This window comes from Rhinoderma darwinii, chromosome 4 (assembly GCF_050947455.1).
Source record: "Rhinoderma darwinii isolate aRhiDar2 chromosome 4, aRhiDar2.hap1, whole genome shotgun sequence".
Classification (NCBI taxonomy): Eukaryota; Metazoa; Chordata; class Amphibia; order Anura; family Rhinodermatidae; genus Rhinoderma; species Rhinoderma darwinii.
The window spans coordinates 298420368-298445035 of record NC_134690.1 but is presented as its reverse complement, the minus strand read 5'-3'; the positions used below and the strand labels follow the sequence as shown (position 1 = coordinate 298445035).

At 42.4% G+C, this 24668-nt stretch overlaps 1 protein-coding gene across 1 annotated transcript in view; it reads left to right on the top strand.

Moving 5' to 3' along the window:
* PGBD5 (piggyBac transposable element derived 5) overlaps positions 1-24668 on the top strand; it is a 202604-nt gene that overhangs the window by 95286 nt on the left and 82650 nt on the right. The window contains exon 3 of the mRNA XM_075862644.1: positions 5880-6014. Coding sequence (XP_075718759.1) covers positions 5880-6014 — 135 coding nt within the window. The remainder of the gene's footprint in view (positions 1-5879; positions 6015-24668) is intronic.

Genomic DNA, 24668 nt, shown 5'->3' with positions numbered 1-24668 from the left:
CCGGCTCCCATAGAAGTCTATGGGGCCGGGTATTACACGGCCATCACCGGAATGTGTTCCGAGTGATGGCCGGGTTTCCCGGCACTTGCGCTCTATCTCCTCCTCCTCACAGCGCAGAGTGCATGTGAGGAGGAGGAGTTGATGCCATTCTGACGAATGGCATCGCTGTACACTGTGTTGCAGGGCCGGGGTGTACAGCAGGTGGAGGGAGCGCTGCGCTGGCTCCCTTCCCCTGCTTGTTAAAAGCACCCTGGCCCGGCAACACCTTCGATGGCGCCGCTAGTAGTAGTAGCAGCAGCTGCTGCTGCTGCGGCTGCTACTACTGTAGCGACGCCACTATAGCAGAGCAGGGAGGTATCTCCCCGCTCTGCTATGTGCTAGCCGCACTTTAGCTCCTTGAAGGAGCGGAATCCCCGTGTTTTCGGGGATTCCGCTCCTGGACAGAGCGCTTGATGTCTCTGTCCATATCTGGGCAGTGACATCAGGGGAAACTCCTGAAGCGGAATCCCCGAACACATGGGGATTCCCCTTCAGGAGCTGCCGCTGATGTCACTGTCCGGATCTGCCCGGCCCGGCACGGATGCATAACTTTATGCAAACCGGCCGGGCAGAATGGCCGATTTTACCGGCCGGCACTCGGGCTCGGACCCGACCCGGTCGTGTGAATCCCGCCTTAATGATTTTACACAACAGCTAAATAACAAATGACACACTACAACAGATCAGCACAAGTTTGTTCTCACTGTTCAAGCTGCAATCTTTTAATTTCAAAACTTCACATGTAAGGCTGTGTTCACATCACCGTCGCTTTCCGCTAAGGGGTTCCGTCGGACGTTTCCGTCGGTTTAACCCCTCAGCGGAAAGGTAAACGAAAATCTCAGCTTCATTTCCCTCACCATTGAACTTAATGGTGACGGAAACCTAGCCAATGGTTTCCGTCTGTCACCGCTGTGACAGTGTTCCGTCGTTTTGACGGAATCAATAGCGCAATCGACTGCGCTATTGGTTCCGTCAAGAACAACGGAACCCTGTGACAACGGTGACAGACGGAAACCATTAGCTTGGTTTCCATCACCATTGATAGCAATGGTGAGGGAAACGGAAGCTTAGGTTTCCGTTTGCCTTTCCGTTGAGGGGTTAACCCGACGGAATCCTTCGACGGAATCCCTCAACGGCAGGGCAACGGTGTTGTGAACAGGCCCTAAGTTACAACTTCGGTTAACCATGCGCTACGTCACTACATTCCGAAGGGGGGGTTATCACTCCTCACAACTTATTCTGATTAACAAGTTAATTGCCAGAAAAAATTCTCTCATGTCTTTTATATAAACAATTCAAGATTTACACATTCTTTCATAACATTTCTGAATACATTTCCTGGGGTCCGAGAGATGTGACATCATGACTACTAAATGCCAAGGCTTACGCAATACATGTGTGAAAGGTTGTGCAAGAGTAAGCTACTTACCTACCGCGTTTTTTTAAATTCACAAATGTAATGCCCGACCTCTCTCGTGCCAGCTATCAGACGATCGATCTCTCGGGTTTTGGCCCCAAAAACTGTTGAGGAAGTTATAGCTCAAAATATATATTAGACTGAAATTTAGATGAGTGTCCCAACAGACAATCACTCCAGGAATTTTATCGAGATGCTAATCATAGATTAGAGCGATATATATGTTGGAGAGGAGGAATAAAACAAACAGACATTGCTTGTATGCTCAAAAATACTCCAAACTCAATTACAATAATATCATTCAAAAGGTGTATAGGCTTGAGGTTAACCAATCAGAGGCAATGTGACATTAATTCTGATTCAGTCAATAGCATACAATGATAATGTTATATTTGAGCCAATCACAGGCATATATTACATTTCAAATGCATTATTATAATTCTTCATCAGATACCGAAAACATGTTTGCACCTTGAGACAAGCATACAATAGAATTATTATGAGCTGTTCTTTCTTATGGGGGAGGCTTTTAGGGAGTTTCATTCCCATACATCTTTATGTCTGGGCGTTCAGCCAGACCGCGAGCGTATCCAAGGGCATAAAGAGAAAACACAGAGATAACAAATTTCTTGAAGACTCAAACAGAAAAAAGGGGACTACGACGACGGTCATTACACGTGAAATAGAATTTGGCCTGCTTGATAATTCACAATGTCATTTACTATATAGAATATAAGCAAATCAACCATCCATTACACTACATTCCAGGTCACAATGTGTAATTAACTATTTTCAGGAGCACAGTGTGTGATATGGTTGTATTCAGGGGCACAGTGTGTGGCAGTATATTTATGGGCTCAGTTTAGGGTGCTGTTATATTCAGGGGAGCATTGTGTGGCACCATGAGGACTTTGTGTGTCACGTTGGGTACGTGGACCCACTGGGCTGTACCGCCTTGACGGTATGGCAGCTAGCCAACAGGACAGTGGTCACAGTCTATAGTTCATATAGTGTACCTGTGGTAGCTCGGACAGTAGTAAGACAGGCTCGGCTGGGACTAAGCGGTAGGCAGGCGCCCGGCGTGGTATACAGCACAGCACGACTTCAGCTCAACATGGCACTTGACCTGGATAGCACGGGATGCAGGTAGCAGGAACGTGAAACACTGGGAACTGGGAAATACTAGGAGACCATTTGCTTAGACAAACTAAGGGGGGATTCACACGAGCGTGTATTCGGTCCGTGCGGGCCGCGTGGTTTTCACGCGGCACGCATGGACCAATACAAGTCTATGGGGCAGTACAGACAGTCCGTGCTTTTTGCGCAGCGTTTGTCTGCTGCGCAAAAAGCGCGACAGGTTCAATAATTCTGCGGATTTTCGCGCATCACGCACCCATTGAAGTCAATGGGTGCGTGAAAACCACGCAGGTTGCACGGAAGCACTTCCGTGCGAACCGACTGAAACAGCGCACCAGCTGTCAAAAGGATGAACGTAAACAGAAAAGCACCACGTGCTTTTCTGTTTCCGAACATCCAAACGGAGTGTCTTTGCGATGAGCGAAGCCGGACAAGCGAACCGAACTTCACCGGGTTCGGCCGAACTCGGCAAAAAAATTATCGGTACGCGACGTCAGGAGATAGTCACTGTCCATGGTGCTGAAAGAGTTAAACTGTTTCAGCACCATGGACAGTGACTTCCGATCCCAATATACATGAACCTGTAGAAAAAAAAACGAAGTTCTGACTTACCGAGAACTCCCTGCTTCTTCCTCCAGTCTGACCTCCCGGGATGACAATTCAGTCCAAGTGACAGCTCCAGCCAATCACAGGCCAAGCACAGGCTGCAGCGGTCACATGGACTGGCGCGTCATCCAGGGAGGTGGGGCCCGATGGCGAGAGGCGCGTCACCAAGGACGCGTCACCAAGGACGCGTCACCAAGGCAACGGCCAGGAAGTTCTCGGTAAGTACGAACTTTTTCTTTTTTTTCAACAGGTTTTTCGATATTGTGTTCGACATTCACTGTCGAGGGTGCTGAAAGAGTTAGCTCTTTCAGCACCTTGGACAGTGACGGGCGTCGACTAGCCTCATCTCTATGATGGCGGCTGCGCGAAAATCACGCAGCCGCGCATCATACACGGATGACACACGCAGCTGTCAAATGGTTTTTGCGCGCGCACAACGCCGCGTTGTTTGCGCGCGCAAAAACGCAACGTCCGTCTGTATCTCCCCTTAAAGTAAGACCACAAGGCTCAGGCAAGGCAGGAAGGGGCTGTGCCCCTCTATTAGTCCAGGGTGCTCATGGGCTAATTTTGACTTTACGAGACCCGGCCGAGGTAAGCGGAAGTGAGCGCTGGCGTCTCCTGAGGAGGATGCTGGGGCCAGTGCTCGCAGATCCATGGCTGCGGCCGTAAGGAGGTGAGTGAGCCTGACGGCCCGCGGCCATGGGCATGACATTGTGTTAATTTTAGGTGATGCGGATATCTTGGATAAGTGAAGAGGTCTGAGCGGCAAACTCTGCAGAGAGGATTCGTGGTCGGGAGAAGTAGTCATGGTGGTCTGGACCGGATGGAGAAGAAAAGGAAAGAGAACGACTCTAATCACCTGTGAGTCTCTGAATAATAAATGTTTATTCTGCATCTTACTAATTATTACTGTATTTACTGTATGATTTTTGCAGATGATAGAGGGTACCTTTTTTGGGGTGTAAGCAACTCCCAGTATTTCATTAACATTGTTTAGGTCATACTGGAAGCTGCTAACCTGACTTTGCAAATGATCTCTGTACTGAAATGTTTTTGTGCTGAGCTTGGTTCTGGTGTTGTATTTATATACTGAGCTTGGTTCTGGTCTTGTATATATGTACTGAGCTTGGTTCTGGTGTTGTGTTTATGTAGTAAGCTTGGTTTTGGTGCTGTATTTATTTACTTAGCTCAGTTATGGTGCTATATATATGTACTGAGCTTGCTTCTGGTGCAGTATTTATGTAATTTGCTTGGCTCTGGTATTGTATTTATGCACTGACCTTGGTTCTAGTGTTGCGTAAATATATGTACTGAGCTTTGTTCTGATACTGTATTTATGTACTGATCTTTGTTCTGGTGCTGTATATATGTACTGAGCTTGGTTCTGGTACTGTATTTATGTACATAGCTTGGTTCTAGGGCTGTATTTATGTACTGAGCTTTTTTCTAGTGCTGTATTTATATACTGAGCTTGGTACTGGTTCTGTATTTATGTACTGAGCAAGGTTCAGGTGTTGTATCTATGTACTGAGCTTGGTTCTGGTGCTGTATTTCTATATTGAGCTTTGTTCTGGTGCTGTGTTTATGTACTGAACTTGGTTGTGGTGCTATATTTATGTGCTGAACTTTGTTCTGGTGCTGTATCTATGTACTGAGCTTGGTTCTGGTATTGTATTTATGTACTGAGCTTGGTTCTGGAGCTGTGTATATGTACTGAGCTTTCTTCTTATTCTGTATCTATATACTGAGCTTGGTTCTGGTACTGTATAGATGTACTGAGTTTGGTCCTAGTGCTGTAATTATATAGGATATATTTAATAAGAAAATTGCTGGGTAGATGGAATTGTTGCAATTCATTGTATATTTAATGGGAACCTATCTGGCAGTTTTAACCCTTGAACCGCCACCACGCTGTAATGCATGACCTGACAATATCTTTAAAAATTCCCCTGTATGTTTGTTTAAGATACAGCAACATCTCTAAAATAAACTTTTAAAACGGCGCACACTACATGCTAATTACTCTTTAAAGGGTCATGGGGCGGTGCCGCTATCCTGAAGAGTCACATAGTACTGCATCCATACCCACCTTTCCGTGCTTGATTGACATCCCCTGGCTGTTCTACATCACTACTAGTCTCCTCCAACTTTCGTGGATGCGCCATTGCCTTGTACTCCATGTGCAGGCACCGTGCAGCGAGGTGTACTCTGCCCCGCTTCATCGCTGCACCGCGCATGAGTACAAGGCAATGGAGGAGGGTGGTAGTTATGTAGAACAGTCAGGGGGATGTCAATCAAGATCCGGGGGCGCCATTTCAATTTTCGCCTCAGGCAGCAGAAAAGCTAGAATCAGCCCTACCTTCAGCCACTGAGGAAGGGGCGAGACCAGGCGTTCTCTTCATAAATACCGAGGACTCATGCCACTGTATATTTTATTAGTCAAATAACATAATATATTAGTGTGCTATTTGAACAAATAGTTCAGCAGACCTGTCCCTGTAATATGCAGCCCTTAAATAAGGCAACATTTTCAGGTGACACATCTGCTTTCAAAATCTACTTTTTGCAAGGCTTCCAAACTTGTATTAGATGCATTTTTCACCAGGTTATATACAAAGTTGTAATCTAATCTTATAGTTCGATAAGACTGAACATGCTTTCAACATCTTTGTTTTTATAGGTACTTCATGAACCTCTAATTGATGAAGACCCAGCGTTTATTGCTTCTTGTACAGAGCGGGAATTACGGAAAAGGAAGAAGAGAAAATTCACACTTTGGGTGAGGCAGTGCTCTTCAACAGGATTCATTTCTCAGGTAGAGTTAAAATATTTTACAATTAGTATGAAACACATGTATTGGCTCCGCAGTGTATTTTTAATGTAGTGCAAACTCTGTTACTTTATTATACTGGCTTTTCACCACATATGTCATCTCTTTTAGGCCATGTTACCTCAATGATTTTATGTTCTGCGATTGCAGTAGATTGCAGTGCGATATTGCACTTTATAACTGCAATCTTTTATTCTGATGACAACTGGGCTCCTGCTCCAACACCCGCGATCGAAGTTTACTTCGATCGCGGCCGTTTAACCTGTTAAATGCCGCCGTCAATAGCGACCGCGGCATTTAACTTGTTTACAGAGGGAGTGAGCTCCCTCTGTCACCCATCGGCGGCCCGCAAATGCAATCACAAATGCAATCGCGGGTCTCCGATGGGGTGTCATGGCAGCCGGGGGCTTGATAAGAGCCCCCAGGTCTGCCCTGGACATATGACTATTAGGACGCGCCGGAGGCACGTCCTAATAGATTGCCTGTCAGATTTACACTGACAGGCAATAATGCTCTGGTATATGAAGTAAACCAAAGCATTATAGCAGCGATCTGAAGATCGCAGAGTAAAGTCCCCTAGTGGGACTAATAAAATAAGTAATGTGAAATAAAGTGTAAAAAAGTACACATATATGGTATCGCCGCGACCGTAATGACTCAATGAATAAAGTTAATATGTAATTTAAACCGCAAGGTGAACATCGTAAAAAATAACGCGAAAAACAATGGCGAAATTGCAATTTTTTTTTCCATTGCCCCCCAAAAAAGTCATAATAAAAATGAATCAATAAGTCCCATACACCCCAAAACAGTACCAATCAAATCTACGTCTCGTCCCGCTGAAAACCAGCCCAAAAAATCACTACATTTATAGAAAAATAAAAAAGTGACGGCTCTTGGAAAGCGACGATGCAAAAACAAATAATTTTAGTTCAAAAGTGTTTTTATTGTGCAAAAGTCGTAAAACATAAAAAACCTCTACATATGTGGTATCGCCGTAATCGTACCGACCCATAGAATAAAGGTAACATGTTATTTACGCCGCACAGTGAACGGCGTCAATTTAAAAACGCATAGAACAATGGTGGAATTTCAGGTTTTTTTTATAATCCCCCCAAAAAAGTTAATAAAAGTTAATAAAAAATTATATGTACCCTACAATGGTGCTATTAAAAAGTACAACTAATCCCGCAAAAAACAAGTCCTCATACAGCTATGTAGACGGAAAAAAAAAAAAAGTTATAGCTCTTGGAATGCGACTATATAGCTTGGTCATTAGGGCCTAAAATGGGCCGGTCACTAAGGGGTTAAACAACATTCAAATTTAGTGATTATTTGTTTTTTAGGATCGTGGGATTTGTTTTGAACTCTAAAGCATTGCCACATTTTACAACACTAACACAAAATATACAACACTAATCAGTTCTAACATTAAAACCACTTGCCTAATATTGTGTAGGTCCCTCTTGTGCCGCCAAAACAGCTCTGACCTATCGAGGCATGAACTCAACAAGACCTCTGAAGATGTCTATCTGGCACGAAGATATTAGCAGCAAATCCTCTGAGTCCTGCATGTTGCAAGGTGGGGTCTTCACAGATTAAGCTTGTTTTTCCAGCACATCCCACAGATGCTCGATCACATTAAGATCTGGGGAATTTGGTGGCCAAGTCAAAACCTTGAATTCTTTTTCATGTTTCTCAAACTATTCCCACCTTTTTGTAATTTGGCAGGGTCCATTATTCTGCTAAAAGAGGCCATTGCCATTAAGGAATACTGTTTCCATGAAGGGTTGGATTTGGTCTTCAACAATGTTTAGGTAGGTGGTATGTGTTAAAGTAATATCCACACGAATTTCAGGACCTAAGCTTTCCCACCTAAACAGCTTTCCCACCTGGCCAGAGAATCGCACTGCCTTTGCCGGTTTGCCATCTTCCCATCTTCCTATAGTGCATCCTGGCGCTATCTGTTCCCTAGGTAACTGACATGCAAGCACCAGGCTGTCCACATGATGTAAAATACAATATGATCCATCAGATCAGGTCCCCTTCTTCCATTGCTCCATGGTGCAGTACTGATGCTCACGTGCCCATTGTAGGTGGACAAGGGTAAGCATGGGCACTCTGACTGGTTTACCGCTATGCAGCCCCAAACACAGCAAGCTGCAAAGAACTATGTTTCTACACTTTTCTATTATAGCCAGCAATTTGCGCTACAGTAGTTATTCTGTGTGATTAGTCAACCAGAAAAAACATACAGCTGTGTAAATCGCAACAATACACATGGTCATAAATGACCACTAATGCAAGGATCCAGAAATGTATAAAGGCTACATCAGGGCATGAATACATATAACCCTACAAAAAGACTGATGCTCAATTGCCAGGTTAAGAAAAATCAGTATATAAACTTTATTAAGAAAATACGTAATAAAACATCATTAAAAAACTGGGGGAAACTCTATTTATGGAAAAACAGACACATCAGAGAATTCATATAATTGTAAATGTACTGTACAGTATAAGTGACTAAGCCAATACTATATAAACTATGAACATTACAAAACCCCAATATAGGGATAAATAAAACATCCCACAGTCATAGACCAGAATCATATACATATAACCCATACAAGTGCAAAAAATGTGTTAGAAATGCAACTGATCTAACCAATGCGGGAGCTTCCTATATGCTCTATCCACCGAACGCGTGTACCTTCTTCCAGGGATGGTTTTTAATGTATGAGCTGGCTATTTAAATGGCCCCGAATCAGTGGCTGCGAGCCTGTTATACCTAAGTATGCCGCCCGTGATTGGCGCATACTCTCTTGTATGGAGTCCACGGAGAACGTGACGCAGCGTCAGATGAAATCATGCGGTGTGGCATATGTGGATGCAACACTACGTCCGTGCACCATAACGGACGCCAATTGTGACCTCCGTTTCCAGGGATGCGCAGAGCATGCGCACTAGGACATGAAGGACTGAGATACATGTTGCAGGTGGCATTTGCATACAAACTTGCAGAGTTAACACCGCAGAAGCCCTGGGTCAAACATTAATAAATGTTTGGCATTGATACTTTCAAGACCATCAGGGAAATGTATAAAACTATATACAATAATTACATTAGGCATTGAAGTGATAATAAATAAAGAGATATGTAGAAAAATAAATATGAAGTATAATACAGTTAGGTCCAGAATTATTTGGACAGTGACACAAGTTTTGGCAATTTAGTTGTTTACCAAAACATATTGAATATTCAGTTACATAATCAATATGGGCTTAAAGTGCAGACTCACAGCTTTAAAGGGAACCTGTCACCAGCATTTCACCTATTGAACTTTACTTATCCCTCACTGGCCGCTGTTATCAAAAGTTCATTGCCGTTATCCCCTCTCCTAAACTCCTTCTCCGACTGTAAATAACGGCCTGCAAACATTTTGCGCCTTTTATCGTAATAATCCGGTGTCCCTTTGTGCGCACACACCAGAAGAGGACATTAATGCACAAGCGCGGGATTTTGTGTGCTGGGGTAAGGCAAAGAGCTGTCAATCAAAAGTAAGGAGGCGGGGTAAACTCGGAAAGACTTGAGGAATGAAGATATGACTCTTTTCAAATGAAGATCTGACTCTTTTCAAATGAAGATCTGACTCTTTTCTGCTCATTAGCATACGGTTAGAGAACACTAAAAAACCGAATACTAAAGCTACAGAGCTGACTAAGAAGACAATTATAGGTTATATAGGAATGATTTTTCACCCACTACCACCAGGTAGTGCTGGTTTAATAGGTGAAATGCTGGTGACAGGTTCCCTTTAATTTGAGGGTATTCACATCCTAATTTGAGGAAGGTTTTAGGAATTACAGCTCTTTAATATGTAGCTGCCTCTTTTTCAAGGTACCAAAGCTAATTGGACAATTATCTCAAAAGCTATTTAATGGGCTGTTCCCTCGTTAATCCATCATCAATTAAGCAGGTGTCATGATCTGTGGGTATGTGGACCCACTGGGCTGTACCGCTGTAGCAGTATAGCAGCTGGCCAATACAGAGTACTGAGTAAAGTCTATTGTTCAAGCAAGGGTACCTGTGGTGGTTCAGACAGCGATGACTAGGCTCAGATCGGACCTTGGCAGCAGACACCAGGCGTGGCGTAACACAGCAGACGGATTGGTGGTACAACACGACTCCAATTCTTTAAGGCACAGGAACAAGGTAGCACAGGGTACAGGTAGCAGGTACGGGAACACTGGGAACTGGAAGACACTAAGGGACCATTTGCATAGACTAACACGGGTAACACAAACAAAGCTCAGGCAATGAAGGAAGGGGCACGGCCCTTCTTATAGTCCGGGGTGATCATGGGAGCAATCAATCAATCTAAAACATGTGTGTGGTCTGGCTCATTAAGGCCGGGAATGAGCTTGAGCGCGCACCGTAGTGGTCACCTCAGGACAGGACGGCCGCGTGTGCTGGCATCTCTGGAGAGGAAGACGTTTGCAGGATGATAGGAGTCTGCGACCGCGGACGGTACACTATCCCCCTCTTGCGACCCCTCTTCTTGGGGCCAGAACGAGAGAGGAACTTCTTAATAAGGGAAGGAGCCTTGACGTTCTCCTCTGGCTCCCAGGACCTATCTTCTGGACCAAACCCCTTCCAATCCACCAAGTAAAAGGCTTTTCCTCTTATCCTCCTGAAGTCCAAGATCTCCTTGACCTCGAATACATCGGCAGAACCAGTGGGGGCAACTGCAGGGCTAAAAGTCTTAGAGTAGCGGTTCACAACATAGACATAGAGGAGGTCACGGAAGACGTCATTAACGAACTCTTGGAAGACCGCAGGAGCGTTACACAGACCGAAGGGCATCACTAGGTATTTATAGTGCCTGTCTTGGGTGTTAAATGCCGTCTTCCATTAGTCAAAAACCTATAGGGTTGAGGGTTCAATTAACACATGACAATGTTGTATAGAGAAAAATACAAACTTTATTCACAAAAATGGTAACAATGTGGATTAAAAGATGAGTCATGCAGAGCATAGACAAGGCGTCGCTCTTTGCAGGGATAGTATATTCACAAACTGTGTAATGCATGGGCATGAATGAATGAATGGATAAAGTGCATGGTGCAAATTGTTCTATGTCGGCAGTTAATCCCAGCTTGAGACGGTTACAAATGACACATAAAGAATAGTAGCTGTGCCTGGAAACATTGTGCCTGGGAACATGAAAAAACTGCTGTTACATACCCATGTAGTGAAGCCTGCTGGAGAGAGACGCCAGACCCGACGCGCGTTTCGGCGGAAATGCCTTCGTCCGGGGGTGGCGTCTCTCCAATGGGAATCAACATTAAAAAAGGACAAGCAGCCAATCGGACATTGAGAGGGCGTTACCATCCATGGTCATGTGTGTACTGATGGAAGCGTCACACGACAGGTGTAGATATGGCCGGAGGCGTGTCTCCGGCCGAGCGTCATCGAGGAGGGCGGGGGCCAACGACGTCTGACATCGTCAACACACGCCCACCGAGATACAGACGCCCGGGCCGCAACACAGTCCAGCCACTCCCCCCGGCGTGAGCGCACAGTCACCATGCCTGAATATAAGGTACGTAGAAATAGAAATATGTCCGACAGATTGGGTAGTGAGGAGAACTATTTGGACCAATTGATCTTTTGCTACATATATATCTTACAGTAAATGCCATGGCATTCTTTACAATTGTGGGCATATGAAAATGAAAATAATAAAAATAAAAATAATAATAATGAAAGTGAAAATAAAAATAAAAATAAATATAAAAATGAAAAATGACGATAACGTTGCAGATATGTCACATAAAATAAGTGTTAATAAATAAAGTGATAAACTTGTCCTGTGTGTAAAGAATGTGATATATTTGAAGGGAAAAAGTGAACCAAACAATAGTGAAAGATGTATGTGTTGAAATAATGCATGAGTGAACAAAAATAAATAAATAGTGTCAAGTGACTAATATGCGTGTAATAAACTATGAGACCAGCTCATGTGTGAATGAAAATGATGATGGAATATGTGTGAGATACAAAACAAATGCAAATTTTAATGCATGTATTTTTTACGAATAAATGCCGTGATATAAAATATATGAAAAAATATATATATAAAAATAATGTGACAGAACAATCACATTGTGACGAAAAAAAGTGAACAAACCAATAGTGAACAGTGTATATGTTAAAAGTGAATCATAAATGAGTGATGAGTAGATGAATAATATTGTGTGTATGTAATAACTGTAAAACCAGCTTATATGTGAATAGAAATGATGAAGGAGTGTATGTGTGACAAATTGATCCAAATAAATCAGACCACATAAAAAGTCATATTGACTCAGCCCACAAGGATACCAACAAAATAAATAATGAAGAATGATGAAAATTATAAACATGCATATAACTAAATGTGTATATACAGAAAAAAGTACATATGATATCTGGATCACCATATAAAATGACAAACATACATAATATCTGGCAAATCTCTCAACATTAGTGCATGAAATATGGAGAAAATACAAAAATACAAAAATAATGCACATGTATACACAAACTCGATATGCATATCATAAACATGTATGTTCTCGCACATACAGCAAAAAATATATGTCACGTGTGTGTAAACACACATGAGATATAAATCTGAAAAATAAAAATAAATATAAAAATAATAGAAACAAAAATATATAAATAACAAAAATAAATAAATACATATGTAGAAATAAAAAGGAAGAATGGGGGTAAAGGGAATGGGCTCCAGACATTCCCTATATTATTGTTCTGAAATGGAATTCCATGTATTTGTCCAGAGTCACCTCTCCTCCACCGTCCATCGTCTCAAAAGTCTCCATGTAATACAGACACTACCAACTCTACATGGCTGCAAAAAAGATAAAAAATCATTAAAAGACATGATTAGCAATACCGATAAATTTGATCACGTACTATTAAAAAATGGCCCACTGGAGGTCAATAGTCAGAGGAATGGAGCGAAGCTCAAATTTTCATTAAGCCCAAGAGGACGCATAGTCACCCCGGCGACTCTGGATTAGGTTGTAAGCCCCACGCAGGTCTAGCTTGGAAAAAATCTTGGCTCCTCGTATGCAGTCAAAAAGTTTAGAAATCAGTGGCAACGGATATCTATTTATGACCGTGATCTGGTTGAGACCCCGGTAGTCGATACAGGGTCGAAGAGATCCGTCCTTTTTGACAAAGAAGAACCTGGCCCGGGGAGGAGGATTTTCGTATGAAGCCCCTCTCTAAATTCTCCTTAATATAGGCGGACATAGACTGAGTCTCTGGCAAGGAGAGAGGGTGTACCCGTCCACGGGGAAGGGATGCGTCAGGAACCAGTTCTATAGGACAGTCATACACCCGGTGTTGGGGCAGCGTCTCCGCCTTCTTGCTGAAAACATCCGCAAATTGTGAATAGTGAGAAGGCAATCCTGCCACTGGGGAGGCTGGGCCGGATGGATCTGGCCCAGACAGCGGTTGAGGCACTTGGAACCCCACTGGAGAACCTCTCCAGAATTCCAGTCCAGATGGTGTCATGGTTCGGCTTCAACTGCAAAGGGGAGACATTTCCTCAACCTGTTGCAGGAAAATTTTATGGGCCAGTTTATGGAAGACCCGACTAGAGGTGAAGCTCTGTTGGATCTGGTCATTTCTAATAATGCAGAGCTTGTTACGAATGTCAATGTTCGTGAAAACCTCGGTAACAGCGATCACAATATAGTTAAATTTTACTTATACTATAAAAAACAAACACAGGCTGGGAGGGCAAAAACACTTAATTTTAAGAAGGCCAATTTCCCCAGGATGAGGGCCGCAATTCAGGACATAGACTGGGAAGAACTAATGTCAAATAATGGTAAAAATGATAAATGGAAGATTTTCAAATCTTTTTGGGGTAATTATAGTGCAAGATTTATTTCTATAGGTAACAAGTATAAACAACTAAAATTAAACCCCACATGGTTTACACCTTCTGTAAAAAGGGCAATACATGACAAAAGAAAAGGGCATTTGAAAAATACAAATCTGAGGGTACAGCTGTAGCCTCTTTAAGTTATAAAGAGCTTAATAAAAACTGTAGAAAGGTAATAAAATCAGCAAAAATACATGAAAGGCGGGTGGCCAAGGATAGTAAAACAAATCCCAAAAAATTCTTCAAGTATAAAAATGCAAAAAAGCCAAAGTCTGAACATGTAGGACCACTAGATAGTGGTAATGGGGAGTTGCTAACAGGGGATCAAGAGAAGGCAGAGTTACTAAATGGGTTCTTTAGCTCTGTATATATAACAGAAAGAAAGAGCATCTGATGTAGCCGGAGCCAGTGTTGTTAATATATCAGTTGATATACTGAATTGGATGAATGTAGATATGGTCCAAGCAAAATAAAATAAATGTACACAAGGTCCCGGGACCAGATGGGTTACACCCTAGAGTTCTTAAAGAGCTTAGTTCAGTTATTTCTGTCCCCCTCTTCATAATATTTAGAGTCTCTAGTGAATGGTATAGTGCCAAGGGACTGGCGCAGGGCAAATGTGGTGCCTATTTTCAAAAAGGGCTCAAGGTCTTCCCCGGGTAATTATAGACCAGTAAGCTTAACATCCATCGTGGGGAAAATGTTTGAGGAGCTATTGAGGGACTATATACAGGATTATGTGACAAAAAATAGTATTACAAGTGACAGCCAACACAGTTTTACTAAGGACAGAAGATGTCAAACCAAGCTGATTTGTTTTTATGAAGCGGTGAGCGGAAGCCTAGACAGAGGGGACGTGTAGATGTAGTGTTTTGGGGCTTTGCAAAGGCATATGATTGTGTATTTATTAATGATATAGAGGATGGGATTAATAGCACTATTTCTATTTTTGCAGATGACACCAAGCTATGTAATATAGTTCAGTCTATGGAAGATGTTCGTGAATTGCAAGCGGATTTAAACAAACTAAGTGTTTGGGCATCCAGTTGGCAAATTAAGTTTAATGTAGATAAATGTAAAGTTATGCATCTGGGTACCAACAACCTGGATGCATCATATGTCCTAGGGGGAGCTACACTGGGGGAGTCACTTGTTGAGAAGGCTCTGGGTGTACTTGTAAATCATAAACTAAATAACAGCATGCTATGTCAATCAGCTGCTTCAAAGGCCAGCAAGATATTGTCATGTATTAACCCCTTCCCTCTTTGGCCGCTTTTGACCTTCCTGACAGAGCCTCATTTTTCAAATCTGACATGTTTCACTTTATATGGTAATAACTCCGGAATGCTTTTACCTATCCAAGTGATTCTGAGATTGTTTTCTCGTGACACATTGGACTTTATGTTACTGGCAAAATTTGCCCGATACATTCAGTATGAAAAACACCAAAATTTAGCGAAAAATAGCAAAAATTTGCATTTTTCTCAATTTAAATGTATCTGCTTGTAAGACAGGCAGTTATACCACACAAAAATGTTGCTAACTAACATCCCCCATATGTCTACTTTAGATTGGCATCGTTTTTTGAACATCATTTTATTTTTCTAGGACGTTACAAGGCTTAGAACTTTAGCAGCAATTTCTCACATTTTCAAGAAAATTTCAAAATGCTATTTTTACAGGGGCCAGTTCAGTTGTGAAGTGGCTTTGAGGTCCTTAGATATTAGAAACCCCCAATAAGTCACCCCATTTTAAAAACTGCACCCCTCAAAGTATTCAAAACAGCATTTAGAAAGTTTCTTAACCCTTTAGACATTGCACAGGAATTAAGGCAAAGTAGAGGTGAAATTTACAAAGTTCATTATTTTTTTCCAGAAATTCATTTTGAATCCATTTTTTTTGTACCACAGAATGTTTTACCCAAGAAATGCAACTCAATATTTATTGCCCAGGTTCTGCAGTTTTAGGAAATATCCCACATATGGCCCTAGTGTGCTACTGGACTGAAGCACCGGCCTCAGAAGCAAAGGAGCACCTGGTGGATTTTGGGTCTCCTTTTTATTAGAATATATTTTAGGTACCATGTCAGCTTTGAACAGGTCTTGTGGAACTAAAACAGTGGAAACCCCCCAAAAGTGACCCCATTTGGGAACCTACACCCCTCGAGGAATTTATCTAGGGGTGTAGCAAGCATTTTGACCGGCCAGTTTTTTTGCAAAAATTTTTGGAACTAGGCCATGAAAATGAAAATCTAAATTTTTTCAAATAAAATGTAGGTTTAGCTAATTTTTTTTCATTTCCAAAAGAACTAAAGTAGAAAAAGCACCACAACATTTGTAGAGCAATTTCTCCCGAGTAAAACAATACCCCACATGTGGTAATAAACGGTTATTTGGACACACAGCAGGGCTTAGAATGGAAAGAGCGCCATTTGGCTCTTGGAGCTCAAATTTAGCAGGAATGGTTTGCGGAGGCCATGTCGCATTTGCAAAGCCCCCTAGGGGACAAAACAGTGGAAACCCCCAACAAGTGACCCAATTTTGGAAACTATACCCCTCGAGGAATTTATCTAGGGGTGTAGCAAGCATTTTGACCGGCCAGTTTTTTTGCAAAAATTTTTGGAACTAGGCCATGAAAATGAAAATCTAAATTTTTTCAAATAAAATGTAGGTTTAGCTAATTTTTTTTCATTTCCAAAAGAACTAAAGTAGAAAAAGCACCACAACATTTGAAGAGCAATTTCTCCCGAGTAAAACAATACCCCACATGTGGTAATAAACGGTTATTTGGACACACAGCAGGGCTTAGAATGGAAAGAGCGCCATTTGGCTCTTGGAGCTCAAATTTAGCAGGAATGGTTTGCGGAGGCCATGTCGCATTTGCAAAGCCCCCTAGGGGACAAAACAGTGGAAACCCCCAACAAGTGACCCCATTTTGGAAACTATACCCCTCGAGGAATTTATCTAGGGGTGTAGCAAGCATTTTGACCGGCCAGTTTTTTTGCAAAAATTTTTGGAACTAGGCCATGAAAATGAAAATCTACATTTTTTTCAAATAAAATGTAGGTTTAGATAATTTTTTTTCATTTCCACAAGGACTAAAGGAGAAAAAGCACCATAAAATTTGTAAAGAAATTTCTCCCGAGTAAAACAATACCCCACATGTGGTAATAAACAGTTGTTTGGACACACGGCAGGGCTTAGAAGGGAAAGAGCGCCATTTGGCTCTTGGAGCTCAAATTTAGCAGGAATGGTTTGCGGAGGCCATGTCACATTTGCAAAGCCCCTAAGGTGACAAAACAGTGGAAACACCCAACAAGTGACCCCATTTTGGAAACTATACCCCTTGAGGAAATTATCTAGGGGTATAGTGAGCATTTTGACCCCACAGGTGTTTTACAGAACTTATTGGAAGTAGACCGTAAAAATGAAAATCTACATTTTTTCAAATAAAATGTAGGTTTAGGTATTTTTTTTTCATTTCCACAAGACTGAAGGAGAAAAAGCACCGTAAAATTAGTAAAGCAAACTTCTCCCGAGTAAAACAATACCCCACATGTGGTCATAAATGGCTGTTTGGACACACGGTAGGGCTCAGAATGGAACTAGCACCATTTGGATTTTGGATAGTGTCTGGGCGCCATGTCACATTTGCTGAGCCCCTGTAGTACTAGTACAGTGGAAACACCACAAAAGTGACTCCATTTGGGAAACTGCACCCCCTGAGGAATCATCTAGGGGTATAGTGAAAATTTTGATCCCAAAGGTTTTTTGCTGAATTAATTAGAATTAAGCTATGAAAATGAAAAATATTTTTTTTTCCAACAAGATGTAGTTTTAGATCAACATTTTTCATTTTTACAAGGAATAGAGAAGAAAAAGCACCCCAACATTTGTAAAGTAATTTCTCCCGAGTACGGTAACGCCCCATATGTGGTTATAATAGGCTATTTACGTATATGGGAGCATTCAGAAGAAAAGGAGCGGTACTTATCTTTTGGAGCGTAGATTTTGCTGGAATGGTTTGCGGATGCCATGTTGCATTTGCAAAACCCCTGATGTACCAAACAAAAGTGACCCCGTTTTAGAAACTACACCCCTAAAGGCATTTATCAAGGGGTGTAGTGAGAATTTAGACATCACAGGTGTTTTTCAGAAATGAATACGCAGTGGATGGTGCAAAGTGAAAATTGCAATTTTTCCACTGATCTGTCTATTCACAGCACAATATGTTGTGCCCCTAGAGAATCTTACCCCATAAATTGTTAAGCGGGTTCTCCCGGGTATGGTAATGCCTTACTTGTGGCCATAAATTGCTGTTTGGCCACACTGTAGGGCTAAGAAGGGAAAGACCGCCATTTTGAGCATGGATTTTGCTCGGTAACAGTTCTGTTTGGGGTTTTGCTGGTATTTCAGTTTATAATGTGGGGGCATATGTTATCTGTGAGGAGTACATCAGGGTATATGTAAGCTGGGCGGAGTATATCAGGGGTATATGTAATCTGTGCGGAGTATATCAGGGGTATATGTAATCTGTGCGGAGTACATCAGGGCATAATAAGAGGGTATAATAATAATCGGGTAAATAATACAATTATCCATAGATGTGTATTACGCTGTGTAGCGACCCGTTATGCACAGGCCGGTGTCACACTGATAAACGGTTTTCTTTCTCACTCCCCTTCTGTAACGCTCTGCACCTTTTGGGGACTTTTTCTCCTTCGTAGTTTGGGAAATATTACTGGGAAAGTTTTGCGCTGGTATAATACGGGCGCCCTCGCTTCCAGCAGATGTGCTGTGTCCATTCCCTTTCCTAGTTCCTGAAACTGAAGGAATGTTCCCCTCCGGCCTGCGCATTGAGATGTTTTTCATCACCGCATTACTAGTGCCGTAACTTTTTTGTTTTTCCGTTGATTGGGCGGTGTGCGGGCTTGTTTTTTGCGAGACGGGCTGTAGATTTTATTGGTATCATTTTGGAACACATACAACTTTTTGATCACTTTTTATTTCATTTTTTGGTAAAGGAAATTACCAAAAACAAGCAATTCTGGAATCGTTTTTTATTGTTTTTTTTATCGGCATCTACAGTGCGCCCTAAATTACATGTTAGCTTTATTCTGCGGGTCGATACGATTACGGCGATACCAAATTTATATAGTTTTTTTTATGTATTGCGGCTTTTGCACAATAAAATCACTTTTTTTATAAAATCATTTGTTTTCTGTGTCGCCATATTCTAAGACCCATAACTTTTTTATTTTTGCGTGCACGAAACGGTGTCAGGGATTATTTTTTGCGGCACGGATTGTCGTTTTTATTAGTACTATTTTGGAGTAAATGTGACTTTTTGTTCACTTTTTATAGCATTTTTTGGAAGGAGATGTGACCTAAAAACAAAGATTCTGGCGTTGTTTTTCATGTTTTTTTTTTACAGCGTTCACCGTGCGGGATAAATTACATAATAGTTTTGTAGTTTGGGTCGTTACGGACGCGGCGATACCAATTATGTATAGTTTTTTTAATTTTTACGGTTTTCCCCATAATAATAGACTTACTATGGGAAAAAAGTCAGTTTAGCTTTATTTTTATTTGAAATGTGTGTGTTTTTATTGTTTTACCACATTTTTATTAACTTTTTTTTACTTTTCTGACTTGTCCCACTAGGGGACATGAGGGCCTGATGCCCCGATCGCTACTCTAATACACTGCATTACATACGTAGTGCAGTGTATTAGCGCTGTCAGTTATTCACTGACAGCAAGCCTATGAGGACACGCCGAAGGCGGGTCCTCATGGGCTCCCGTACAAGGCAGACTCGGACGCCATTTTCTGGCGTCCGATTGCCACAGCAACCCAGCGATTGCATCACTGGGTTGCCGATCGGGTGAAAACCTATCAGATGCTGCGCTCTATTGAGCGCAGCATCTGAGGGGTTAATCTGCCGGATCGGAGAGTAGCTCCGGTCCTGGCAGTTACAGGAGGGTGCCAGCTGTATAATACAGCTGTCACCCCGCGGTGACGGTGCCGGCTCTGCTTCTGAGCCCGCACAATCACTGCGCCGTACATGTACGACGCTTTGCGGGAAGCACCTCCCGACAGCGCCGTACATGTACGGCGCATGTCGGGAAGGGGTTAAAAAGGCATGGACTCAGGGGACAGGGATATAATATTACCACTTTACAAAGCATTAGTAAGGCCTCATCTAGAATATGCAGTTCAGTTCTGGGCTCCAGTTCATAGAAAGGATGCCCTGGAGTTGCAAAAAAAATACAAAGAAGAGCAACAAAGCTAATAAGGGGCATGGAGAATCTAAGTTATGAGGAAAGATTAAAATAATTAAACCTATTTAGCCTTGGCACATACAAAAAATATGGTGAAATCCTTTTCCATGTAAAACCCCCTCAAAAAACAAGGGGGCACTCCCTCCGTCCGAAACAAAGGTTCAATCTGCAGAGGCGACAAGCCTTCCTTACTGTGAGATCTGTGAATCTATGGAATACCGTCTACCGCAGGAGCTGGTTACAGTAGCTGGTCACAGTAGCTACAGTGGATGGCTTTAACCCCTTAATGACCGGGCCTGAAAAGACCTTAATGACCAGCTAAATTTTTCTGTTTTTGCCTCTCTGCGTTTCAGCAGCCATAACTTTTTTATTTTTTCATTGACGTGGCTGTATGAGGCCTTGTTTTATGCGAGAGAAATAGTATTTTATTTTTCCCACAGTTTGGGGGTAAAAAAATTTTTTTTTACGGCGTGAATATAGGAAAAAGCGATTCTCGGAATAGTTTTTGGGGTTTATTTTTATCCCGTTCACGTTTCAAGCTAAATAACCCATTAGATTAATTCTTCAGGTTATTACGGTCGTGTAGATACCTAATATGCGTAGGTTTTTTGTTTTTATTTAGTGTAGGGGCAATAAAATGTATTTAATGCAAAATAAAGACTCTTTTTGGCACTTTTTTTATTTATTTATTTGTTTTGTTACTTTTTTTTTTTTAATCCCATCAAGGGATAACTTTATTTGTAACTTTATTTTTTACTTGTAATGTATTAGCATACTTCTGTACGCTAATACATTACACTGTGTCACTATGACACAGGCTGCTGATCGGGCAGCACATAGTGTGCCCGAACAGCAGGCACACGGAACAGACAGCCCTGGGGTCCTTTGTAGGTCCCCAGGGCTGACTGCAGAGGGATTCCCCATTGTTTGATCGCATCACTGGAATCCCGGTGATGCGATCAAAGAGGGAAATTCCCTTTGATCATGCCGCGGTCACGGACCGCGGTAATCAAAGGGTTACACAGCTGGGGTCCGAATGTTTGCCGACCCCAGCTGTGTTCAGGAGGCTGCTCTAAGATCAGGAGCTGTAAGTTACAGCTCCTGCTTAGAGGACGAGCGCTCATCAGCCTGATCTGTAGCGACGCCAAAAGACGTCTCTGTAGATTAAGCACCCGCACCGCCTGACGTCAAAAGACAGTGGGCGGTCGGGAAGGTGTTAAAAAAGGCTTAGATCATTTCCTAGAACAAAAAAATATTAGCTCCTATGTGTAGAAATGTTTCCCTTCCCTTTCCCCATCCCTTGGTTGAACTTGATGGACATGTGTCTTTTTCAACCATACTAACTATATAGCTATGTAAATTCAGCACAAAAAAAAAAACAAAAAAAAACTGTGGGGTCAAAATGCTAACTATACCCCTAGACAAATTCCTTGAGGGGTGGGGGGCTGTGGGGTCTAGCCGCTGAAGAGAATGGTCGCTTCATTTCACAGCTCCTCCAGTCTTTATGCTCTAAAAGCATAATTATCTGGTGTATCTATCTACATATAGCCATCGATTTTACTTTGGGACCCCTAACCCTCCAGCGTACGGAACGGCTCAATTTCAAAAGGCTGCATCTTCCCAGCATCGTTCACACCCTTTCCTGCCTGTGCAAGCTGGGAGCAGTTACAGCTCATTCGCACCCCCACAGTGTGCTCCGAGGGATAAGTGCACGGTCATCTGGCGCCCTCGCTCCTGTCCTCGGCTCTGACCCCTCTGTGGAGTGACCTGAGATGCTGAGCATCTCACCATACCAGTGACCCGTGCACTGTACTGTTGGAGTACAAGGAGGAAGCTGCGAACTAGGTCACCGTCTGTCTTACCTGCACCTAGCTGCCGCCGGATGTAGTTGGGGTGCGATCAGGGGCGATCCTATGTGCTGAAGCGGAGACGCAGGACCTGTGGTGACATTTGCGCCCTGTCTACCTGCAGGAAGAGGACACACTCCAGTCACGCTGGTCAGACTGTTTGCATGTGAACGTTTCACACCGGACACAGCCGTTACCACTGCTACAGGAGCCCCCTCGGTGTGTAGATTTTACTCTTTGTGGTAAGCCACGTTTTACCTACCAGCTTAAGCAGCACTGCATTTTCTGGACAAAGGATAAGGACGCACTCATAGCACTCTACAAGAAGGCCTGATGCCCGCGGCCTAAAGTTGCCTGTACGAAGCAGACCCCATAACGTTACCGCAATTTAGCGTCTACTTAAGGTAACACCGTTACGCTGTCAAATTTTCTTATGGTGCCATACCTGCTATCCTAGGGACCTTCTATACATGCTGGAATCATAAGCCGCCTTGTTTCTGTCAAACGTACACTTCACAAGTGGCCATATACTAGCTAACCTCAGAATATTGCTTATAACATAGGCATAGTGCTGTTTCCATATTCTGCTGTCTTGAGCATCCTGGTTTGCATATCTCACTATTGCTATCATGACCAGACGTCGTGTAAAACCTGCTCCAAGGAAGCTCACTGAATTTTTTAAATTCTGCTGGCTCTCCCCCTTGTTCAGAGGAGTCTATCTCCACCGGCTCACCGCAAATTTCCACAACAACATCACGCTCTCGTTGCCTGCCGGATGGCTTAATTGCTTCCCAGCAAATGGGTCAAGACACCTCATTTGCTGATATCACTGCTAAAGATACAAACAAACAAATGTCGCCTTGAATCCTTTATTACAGCCTCTCCAACTTGTAAAGGACCGGCACAAATAAGGAGCTCAAATATGAGATCAGACTTACTCCAGCCCGAATTACTTCACAATGCGATATTTAGCATTTTCCTTTCTCAGGTTAACCTATTACGGTAGACACAGTAGCATTCACGTTTCACGACTTAACAATAGACCCCCAAGGAAGATATAAAAGGTTAGTCTGTGACATTAACAACATTACTTATACCTTATTCAACATGTATTTTCCCCATAAAAGTCATTGTCGGTTTTGGTCCTCTATTGTGTCTAAACTTACTGCCATAGGTAAGTGTCTCTTGATTATTGGAGGCAACTTTAATACAATACTTGACCCAGACTTAGACTCTAACGCTATAGGTAGACATACTGATTCCTTGTCTACCTGCATTGCGGATGAGGGATTTTATGACATTTGGGGATGTCAACAAGGCAGTGAAAAAGATAGACCCCCCCTCGCAACTCTTATTCGAGAATTGATTTTTTGATTTTTAATAAACTAGTTCTCCTACAAACTAGTACCTCTACTATTGGGACTATTACTTGGTCGGATCATGCCCCTATTCTTATTACGCTGCAAGAACAATTCACATCCTCTTCCTGACTCCGTGGAAATTAAATGATCATATTCTTATTCAACCATGTGCTCAAGCAAATAAATAGCGTATAAAAGAGACCAATGATTTGCTTTTGAAGATTCGCACTCTAGAAACGCAAAACAAGAAATCCCCCTTTTATCCTGGTCAGTAGAACTTAGAGCTCTTAGACTACAATTGCTGACCTTACTTTCTGCAAAACACAATTATCATTTTAAAAGACTGCAAATGCACTTTTATGTTAATAACAATAAAGCAGGAGCTCTGTTAGCCAAGCGGTTCAAACAATCCTCACCAAATTCACGCATATCGTTCCTATTAGAAAGACAAGGCAATAAGATCTCTGACCCACGACTCATAGCTGATCAATTCAGAACTTATTATAGTTCCCTCTATAATTTGCAGAACGACCCCTTAGTACACCAACCAACAGTGGAGGATATTAGTGATTTTCTAGGAGCCATGAACCTACCTTACATGTCCTCTTCCTAACCAGATGCTATCTCTGCTCCCATCACCACTCAGGAAGTTGAGAAGGCGATTCTCACATTAAAACCCTTTAAGCCACCCCCCACCCCACCCCCCGTTCCAGATAGATTTTCAAAATTGTATTTTTCTCGCATTCTAGCCGCCTATTTGTCGGATAGCTTTAATAAAGCCTCAGTAGAAGGTAACTTTCCACCCAAGATGCTAGAGGCCACCATAGTCACTTCCAAAACTTGGGAAAGACATCCCCTAATTTCAGGCCGATATCGCTTCTCAACAAGGATCTTAAACTCTACACTAAGATCTTAGCTTTAAGATTAGTACATATCTTGCCACAATTAATTAATCCTGACCAGGTGGGATTTGTGTCCGGTAGACAATCATCAGATGGTACTCATCGTTTTAGTGATCTCACACAATCAGTGGAGTCCTCTCGAATGCCTTCTCTGCTTCTCGCTTTGGATGCAGAGATGTTTGATAGGGCATCTGTCAGCAATGTTGTACAAATTTGAATTTCAGGGAAAGATAAAGTCTGCCATCCTTGCATTGCACTCAAATCCCTCTGCCAGCATCCTGTCCT